The 9,998-nt window shown below is 33.5% G+C and overlaps 1 protein-coding gene across 1 annotated transcript in view; it reads left to right on the top strand.

Moving 5' to 3' along the window:
• Positions 1-1,131: 1,131 nt before the first annotated feature.
• The window catches only part of HTR2C (5-hydroxytryptamine receptor 2C), a 113,564-nt gene continuing 104,697 nt past the window's right edge, over positions 1,132-9,998 (top strand). Inside the window, exons 1-2 of the mRNA XM_060137997.1 lie at positions 1,132-1,246; positions 5,571-5,884. Of these exons, the coding sequence (XP_059993980.1) occupies positions 1,212-1,246; positions 5,571-5,884 (349 nt within the window). The 5' untranslated portion in view covers positions 1,132-1,211. The remainder of the gene's footprint in view (positions 1,247-5,570; positions 5,885-9,998) is intronic.

Raw genomic sequence — 9,998 nt, 5'->3', positions numbered from 1 at the left:
ATTGCTATGCAGAAAAACCAAGGGGTCTCTATGTTAATCATTAGAATTCACTCTGGGTATTTCTTCAATATCAATGTAAAAATTCACAGTGACACGTTTTACTCCGTGTAAAGATATTATTTCCACAAGGAGCACAGCAGAGATCCTCAGCAAATTTGCATCCAGTCTACTCTTGGCCAACATTTTAGCACACTGAATATAGTGAGGGCTAAGTGGTGAATAATCTCTTATGTAAATATTTGGTGGGGTTTTGCATTGCAACCAATAACTCCTTCAAAAATAGCCTACAGAAATCAAAGGTACTCACTCTGAAATTCTTTGATGTTTGTAGAGTGTTCATGTTTCCTTCCTAATTCCTCTGAAGATGCACTGTCAGTTCTTAATCAATAAATGAAACTAAATTTTGTTTTTCAATCATCGAGTGCAACTGACCTTTTGTTTGCAATTTTCAACATTATCCCATGTGCTCTGACTGCAGCATATTATCTGTTGGATACTAACTAGTTGGTTCATAGGGTTGTTGCTATATTTAATTAGGTAAACTTAATCAACTCATTTATTTTGGTATAAACCTGTGGCTACCCTCTGGATAATATTGTTGGTTCATGCAAAAGTATAAAGAAAGCTATCTATGAAAAAGCAGATTGCTTCACTGGAAAAAAAAGTTAGAAATGTTGTACAAAATATGTTCACTTTATAAAAATGCTTAAAACTTGTTTTAGTTTTTCATTGCTCTATAAGATGAAACCTTTTTACTTTACACATGCTACTTAATTATTAGATCACAAACTTTCCCCCAATAGTTTGCAAATTAAGAAGCATATATTCTTAATTTCTTTTTCAAAACACTGCTTTGTACTCCAGCAGGGGGAGATTTAGTAGAAGCCCCATATAAAGAAAGTATATACAAGAAATTTTAGAAAAATTATGATGGTTGTATATTGGTAAATAAATGAAAAATCTATTCTCCTTGCCATTTTTTATCACTTATATAATATGCTTGCTTGTTTGCTAAATTTAGTATTGATTATTTCTTATCACTTAATAAATATATTTATTTTTATTTAATCAAAGGTTATTAAAGTTATTTAAACTTTTAACTAATTCTCTTTTTCTTTTTTCTCTCCCCAGAAAGGATGGCATAATGAATCCAGTCTGTTAAATTTCCTCTTCTCAATTTTAAACTTTGGTTGCTTAAGACTGAAGCAATTATGGTGAACCTGAGGAAGGCAGTGCACTCGTTCCTGTAAGGATGTTATTACCTATTATTTTTTTAAAATAACTTTTCATAGTAGTTTGCTCAAAAATGTTAAAAAGGTTTTTATAATATTATTCAGCTATATTTGCCTCAATCTGTATAAATGACTTGCATTCCAATAGACTAATATTACTGGTGTTTTCTATTCAAAAACAATAAATGGGAAAAAAACCAATAACTTGAACTCCAATTAAACACAACCACTCATATGTTCAAACAAGTAATATCATTCAAAAATAATTCTGATACTTGTGGTTCCTTTCTGTATGGTTAAAATGTAGAAATAAGAAAGGTTCTTTCCTCTTCCTTCCTGCATGAACTAAACAGCCAAGAGAATAAATGTCTTTACAAGTCTCTGGTTCTATGAAAAATAGTTAAGGTTGCAAAAGAATGAGCGAGAGGTCAGGGAATAGGGGCTGGAGGATGTAGCTGGACAGGATGTAGCCTTGAAACAATGAACCAGTAGTTAAAGTCAATAGAACATAACATAAAAGTGATAAGGAAAGCGTTGAATTCAAGCACTAAGCAATTCAAAACATGATCTAATCCAGGTATATCTTCTTTTTAACTTAGTAAAAGGTTGGGTTGCTTTCTTCTAAACCTACTCTTTGAGGAATGGGGGCATGGAAAACAAGATCCAGGGCTCTGTAAACTCTGATCAGTACAACTGAGAAGCCTTGAATCACCTTGCTCCTGCACAATCTCCTCTGTGATTTCTATAAAAGTGCTCATTGAGGAAAGTTTACAGAGCAGTGTAGATATAAAGTACATCAGCACTGGATCCTCTGCAATATGCACCATTATAGTCCATCTTGGATGTCATTGTATATTGTAGTGATGATAGTCTCAAGGATACGTGGTTCCAAGAAAACTAGAGCAGAGAGGAAAAGGAAAGGGTGAAGGACAGTGATAAAGAAGGGAAAAAAAGAGCCAGGTCTGGGAAAATGAAAGGACAACTTAGTATATAGGCCTTGATCCATATACCAAATGCAGGGCTACCTTAAAGAGTACCAAATTATTCTGCTATGGAATTAAAGAATTCACATAGAAGTTTTTCCATTACATTAAGAGAAACAAGGGATCATTCATCTCTTCTAATAATGCCCGTTGTCATATGCTATGCAAAAACTCAGTAGATTTAAAATGTACTCAGACTTTTAAATCAAATTATAATTTTGTTTATCGACTAAAAATGTCAGATATTTTCATTCAAAACTTAGTAGCAATTAATAAGTTATTTCAATTGTTCAGATAGAAATTGTGATTTTTGTGTACGTATTTTATGAGACTTCTGTGGGCTTAATAGCAATCAGCATAAGCTTTAGAAACAAGACCTAGATTACTCCTCTTCTGTAAAAGGACTGTATGTTTTTCACTGAACATGTAAATGTTACAAATTAGGTTTAATTAGAATACAGCCAATTCTTGATTATAATACTGTAGAAAATAGGACTGACTGCAGTAAAAATCATACTAATTTGCTCATAAGTAGTGCTCAATAGGAATTTATTAAATTGAATTGAATTGAAACCAGGAAACTGAAGTAAAAACTCTGTCAGGATTTTTCCCAACACCATTACTTTATTTAATAATTCACAAAAGATATATTTAGATTCTACAAGCTTCCTCAATAATTCAGTATTTGTTTCATGGACTCTTTAATAAAAAGTAAAAATATATTTGACCAGCAGAGGTAGGCAAGATGAATGTTTTAAGTGGTTTTCTACCCCAAAGTTCTAAGATACTCAAATCATAAAATTCATAATTGGACATAGTTTTTCGTGTACTTTTGTTATATACAATTTTATTTTGTATTCTTCTACTATTTTTACAGAAATGTGAAAGGATTTAGATGTTTTCACAATTTACTGAGAAAATTTGAAGTTGCATTGCATATCCTGTTAGGACCATATTATCTAGGCTTAAGAATAAATATATTTGTGATTCTGCAACTGAAAATTGAAGATGCAGCATATCACTGTGAGCATAAAGTCTTGTGGGACTACTTGAAATGATCATCAACTAATTTAAACCAGAATTTTTTTTTAATTTCAGAAGAACATGTTTTTCAACAGCTAGGCCAGAAAAGACCTTGGATTTAAAATTACTATCTGAGCCAGTTCTGCATAAATAAGTACCTACTTAAAGTAAAACCAGGACTTAAATTCTTGACAAATTTTGAAGTACATTTAGGGTATAGCTACCACAAAATACTTCTGTTTAACTTTGAAGGCAGAAAGAAGGTAAGCTCCAACATTTACTGAGGGCCTATTACGACAAAAGTATTATTTTGAGACTTTACATGTATCATTTAATTTTCACAACAATAATGTGATCATCCTCATTGTAAAGATGAGGAAATTGATCTTCTGAGAGGTTAAGTGACTGGTCAAAAAAAATCATTTAGGTCAAGTAGCCAGGACATTAGCCACATGCCAAATACAACAAATACAGTGACAGAGTAATCAAAGCTGAAAGCAAATACCTTGCTTCTATTTATTTGGTCCTTTATTTCAATAATTTCTATTCACTTTAATCACAAATTAATTATGATACAGATTTTTTGAATCACATATTATTTTAGCTTATTTTTTATGTCTCAGGAAAAAAGAATACATCCAGCATTGGAAAGAATTTAATGATTACTTCTCATGATTTGAAGAAAATTACTATGTATGTCTCCCCACCGACATGATGCTTAGGATATCAGGCAGCTTTGACTAATGAGGAAGTAGTTTTAAGCTAAATGTCCGAAGTACTAGTTTTCATCCCTTGTAGAATGAGAAAGTCAAAATATTTTCATGATTTCTTCATTACGTTAAAATACATAAAGTATATTAACAAGGTATTAAGAGAAATAATTTTTAAATGTGGTAGAAAATTATTATAATATTTTACTTAAGTTTAAATAAGGCCAATAATTTTTCAGGTTCAGTGTTCCAGTTCTGGTTCAGAAAGTATGGTGTGTGTGTGTGTGTGTGTGTGTGTGTGTGTGTGTGTGTGTGTATAATATTATAGATACAATTATGATAATCATAATCATCTAGTGTTACTACTGCAAGTTTCTCTGATGATTGATAATAAGTGATAGTCAATCTAACCACACATATATTTTCCCTGTAGAAATAATATTTTTAGCTCAAAGAACAAGTGAATGAGATAATGAAATCAAAACTTTTACATGGAGAACTCATAGACTCTGGATTTTGTAATGTCATGTGTTCCATCCCCCATGCAATTTTCTTGCATAGAGAATTGGTTAGCACATATTGTACCAGTAGAGGAAATTTTCTTCTCTATAAATAATATCAGGGTTTAACAACTAGTACATATAGTATAGTTGTTGCTTAGTATTCATTAAATAACTATTACTGAACATAGAATACACATAAGACAGTCATTCACAGATAATTCTTGCTTTTAAGCAGGAAATATTGAATATACTTATCTTTCTTGTTTATCTTATTAAGGAAAATAAATATTAGTTTCATGAGACAATTTAGGGACTTACATTAATGTATGAAACCTGAATAAATCTCATATCACCATCAGGGGAAATTAATTTGGAATGTACAAAACATAACCACGTCTGTCTCTTTTGCATTAGTCTGCCACTTGGCCTGAAATTCCTACCAGTAAAAATCTACATAAGTACCATCATGAGAGGTGTACATTTTAAATGACTTAAGAGAGTTCTTTTCCAGCATAGGAAAGCAGCAAACCCACAAGAGTTAATTATCACCACAAATCATTTTCTAACCTAGAACAACACCAGAAAACATAGGACAGAAATGGGGAGAGTGTCAGGTAGAAGGAAAATTTACAGGACAGATATTAAGAAATTATGGGCCAGCATAAAGTCACTTAGCAAGTCAAACAATACTGTGGTTTCAGATTGAGTGTAGACAGTAAAAGTCATAAACACAGGCTTTGAATTCAACGGGACTTGAGTACGGACCCTGCCCCTGCTACTTACTGCCTATATTTCCTTGAGAAAGTTACTTAACTTCTCTGAACCTCAGTCTCTCCTTATACATAATAGATATAAATCAGTACTGACTTCATGAGGATGCTATATGAGATCAAATGAGATTATACACATATATTTCAGTAAACTAAGTGCCTGACTCATATTAAGCATTCAATAAAAGTATTTGGGGGAGAGAAAGAAGGATACTGAGGTTTAATTGAGAGTAGAAATGATGATGATGATAATAATGATTGTTAAAGGAAAAGCAGTTGATTTATATAAGTAATTTATTAGGTACAAGCAATATAATATATACCTGATTATTTTTTTCTTAATTTTCAGTGTGCACCTGATTGGCCTATTGGTTTGGCAATGTGATATTTCTGTGAGCCCAGTAGCAGCCATAGTAACTGACATTTTCAATACCTCCGATGGTGGACGCTTCAAATTCCCAGACGGGGTACAAAACTGGCCAGCACTTTCAATCGTCATAATAATAATCTTGACAATAGGTGGCAACATTCTCGTTATCATGGCAGTAAGCTTGGAAAAGAAACTGCACAATGCCACCAATTATTTCTTAATGTCCCTAGCCATTGCTGATATGCTAGTGGGACTACTTGTCATGCCACTGTCTCTGCTTGCAATCCTTTATGGTAAGTACAAATTTATTAGTATTTTGATCTCAGATCATGTCATAAATCTGTGGCAGGTATCGTAAAAAATCAGAAAGTTAATTATTCTACTTGTATCATTTGGAAAATAAACAGAAAAGAAAATTGTGTGACAGAAGAAATTGGATGTGTGTATATTTATTAAATAAATCAGTAGCAGACTCTTGAAAAAGCAAAACAAATGTTTTATAATATATTAAAATCATATATAGATACTCTATTGCTCAGTGTCATTTGTAAACAATGACAATTGCCTTCCAATATACAGATTGTGACAGTGAAAGAAACATGTGCCTACCCCTAGGTTCTGGGCAGTACACATACCTAGTACCAGCTTTTATACAAAGAAGATGAAAGAAGTTCATCATCTTTATTTTTTTTTAACATCTTTATTGGAGTATAATTGATTTACAATGGTGTGTTAGTTTCTGCTGTATAACAAAGTGAATCAGATATATGTATAATATATCCCCATATCCCCTCCCTCTTGTGTCTCCCTCCCACTCTCCCTATCCCACCCCTCTAGGTGGTCAAAAAGCACCGAGCTGATCTCCCTGTGCTATGCAGCTGCTTCCCACTAGCTTTCTATTTTACATGTGGTAGATATATACATGTAAAATAGATAGTTATCTATTTTACATGTATACATGTCAATACTACTCTCACTTCGCCCCAGCTTACCCTTCTCCCTCACTGTGTCCTCAAGTCCATTCACTACATCTGTGTCTTTATTCCTGTCCTGCCCCTAGGTTCATCAGAACTTTTTGTTTTTTTAGATTCCATATATATGTGTTAGGATACGGTATTTGTTTTTCTCTTTCTGACTTACTTCACTCTGTATGACAGACTCTAGGTCCATTCAACTCACTACAAATAACTCAATTTTGTTCCTTTTTATGGCTGAGTAATATTCCATTGTATATATGTGTCACATCTTCTTTATCCATTCATCTGTTGATGGATACTTAGGTTACTTCCATGTCCTGGCTATTGTAAATAGAATTGCATGAACACTGTGGTACATGACACTTTTTTGAATTATGGTTTTCTGAGGGTATACGCCCAGTAGTGGGATTGCTGGGTCATATGCTAGTTCTATTTTTAGATTTTTAAGGAACCCCCATACTGTTCTCCATAGTGGCTGTATCAATTTACATGCCCACCAACAGTGCAAGAGTGTTCCCTTTTCTCCACACCCTCTCCAGCATTTATTGTTTCTAGATTTTTTGATGATGGCCATTCTGACTGGTATGAGGTGATACCTCATTGTAGTTTTGACTTACATTTCTCTAATGATTAGTAATGCTGAGCATCCTTGCATGTGTTTGTTGGTAATCTGTATACCTTCTTTGGAGAAATGCCTATTTAGGTCTTCTGCCCATTTTTGGATTGGGTTGTTTTTTGATATTGAGCTGCATGAGCTGACTGTATATTTTGGAGATTAATCCTTTGTCAGTTGCTTCACCTGCGAATATTTTCTCCCATTCTGACAGTTGCCTTTTCATCTTGTTTATGGTTTCCTTTGCTGTGCAAAAGCTTTTAGGTTTCCTTAGGTCCCATTAGTATATTTTTGTTTATATTTCCATTTCTCAATGGATCTTGCTGTGATTTACGTCATAGAGTGTTCTGCCTAATGTTTTCCTCTAAGAGTTTTATAGTGTCTGTCCTTACATTTAGGTCTTTAATCCATTTTGAGTTTATTTTTGTATACGGTCTTAGTAAGTGTTCTAATATCATTCTTTAACATGTAGCTGTCCAGTTTTCCCAGTGCCACTTATTGAAGACACTGTCTTTTCTCCATTGTATATTCTTGCCTCCTTTAACAAAGATAAGGTGGCCATATGTGCGTGGGTTTATCTCTGGGAGGTCTATCCTGTTCCATTGATCTATATTTCTGTTTTTGTGCCAGTACCATACTGTCTTGATTACTGTAGCTTTGTAGTATAGTCTGAAGTGTGGGAGCCTGATTCCTCCAGCTCCGTTTTTCTTTCCCAAGATTGCTTTGCCTATTAGGGGTCTTTTGTGTTTCCATACAAATTGTAAAATTTTTGTTCCAGTTCTGTGAAAAATGCCATTGGTAATTTGATAGGGATTGCACTGAATCTGTAGATTGCTTTGGGTAGTATGGTCATTTTCACAATGTTGATTCTTCCAATCCAAGAACATGGTATATCTCTCCATTTGTTTGTATCATCTTTGATTTTTTCATCAGTGTCTTATACTTTTCTGCATACAGGTCTTTTGCCACCTTAGGTAGGTTTATTCCTAGGTATTTTATTCTTTTTGTTGCAAGAGTAAATGTGAGTGTTTCCCTCATTTTCTCTTTCAGATTTTTCATCATTAGTGTATAGGAAGGCAACAGATTTCTGTGCATTAATTTTGTATCCTGCTACTTTACCAAATTCATTGATTAGCTCTAGTAGTTTTCTGGTAGCATCTTAGGATTCTCTATGTATAGTATCATATAAACTGCAAACAGTGACAGTTTTACTTCTTTTCCAACTTGGATTCCTTTTATTCCTTTTTCTTCTCTGAGTGTTGTGGCTAAAACTTCCAAAACTATGATGAATAATAGCAGTGAGAGCAGGCAACCTTGTCTTATTCCTGATCTTAGAGGAAATGGTTTCAGTTTTTCACCTTTGAGAACAATGTTGGCTGTGGGTTTGTCATATATGGGCTTTATTATGTTAAGGTAAGTTCCCTCTATGTCTACTTTCTGGAGAGTTTTTATCATAAATGGGTGTTGAATTTTGTCAAAAACTTTTTCTGCATCTACCGAGATTATCATATGGTTTTTATCCTTCAATTTGTTAATACGGTGTATCACATTGATTGAATTGTGTATAATGAAGAATCCTTGCATTCCTGGGATAAACTCCACTTGGTCATGGTGTATGATCCTTTTAATGTGCTGTTGGATTCTTTTTGCTAGTATTTTGTTGAGGATTTTTGCATCTATGTTCATCAGTGATGTTGACCTGTAGCTTTCATTTTTTATGGCATCTTTGTCTGGTTTTGGTATCAGGGTGATGGTGGCCTCATAGAATGAGTTTGGGAGTGTTCCTTCCTCCGCAACTTTTTGGAAGAGTCTGAGAAGTAGGTGTTCGCTCTTCTCTAAATGCTTGATAGAATTCTCCTGTGAAGCCATCTGGTCCTGGGCTTTTGTTTGTTGGAAGATTTTTAATCACAGTCTCAATTTCAGTGCTTGTGATTGGTCTGTTTATATTTTCTGTTTCTTCCTGGTTCAGTCTCAGAATGTTGTGTTTTTCTAAGAATTTTTCCATTTCCTCCAGGTTGTGCATTTTTTTGGCATATAATTGCTTGTAGCAATCTCTCATGATCCTTTATATTTCTGCAGTGTCAGTTGTTACTTCTCCTTTTTCAGTTCTAATTCTGTTGATTTGAGTCTTCTCCCATTTTTTCTTGATGAGTCTGGTTGTTTATCAGTTTTGTTTATCTTCTCAAAGAACAAGCTTTTGGTTTTATTGATCTTTGCTATTGTTTCCTTCATTTCTTTTACATTTATTTCTGATCTGATCTTTATGATTTCTTTCCTTCTGCTAACTTTGGAGTTTTTTGTTCTTCTTTCTCTAATTGCTTTAGGTGTAAGGTTATGTTGTTTCTTTGAGATGTTTCTTGTTTCTTGAGGTAGGATTGTATTGCTATAAACATCCCTCTTAGAACTGCTTTTGCTGCATCTCATAGGTTTTGGGTCACCGTGTTTTCATTGTCATTTGTTTCTAGGTATTTTTTGATTTCTTCTTTGATTTCTTCAGTGATCTCTTGGTTATTTAGTAGCATACTGTTTAGACTCCACGTGTTTGTATTTTTTACAGTTTTTTTTCCTGTAATTGATATCTAGTCTCATAGCGTTGTGGTTGGAAAAGATGCTTGATATGATTTCAATTTCCTTAAATTTACCAAGGCTTGATTTGTGACCCAAGATATAATCTTTCCTGGAGAATGTTCCATAAGCACTTGAAAAGAAAGTATATTCTGTTGTTTTTGGATGGAATGTCCTATAAATATCAATTAAGTCTATCTTGTTTAATGTGTCATTTAAAGCTTGTGCTTCCTTATTTATTTTCATTTTGGA

This window comes from Lagenorhynchus albirostris, chromosome X (assembly GCF_949774975.1).
Source record: "Lagenorhynchus albirostris chromosome X, mLagAlb1.1, whole genome shotgun sequence".
NCBI classification, from domain to species: domain Eukaryota; kingdom Metazoa; phylum Chordata; class Mammalia; order Artiodactyla; family Delphinidae; genus Lagenorhynchus; species Lagenorhynchus albirostris.
This window is presented reverse-complemented; position numbering and strand designations above follow the sequence as displayed.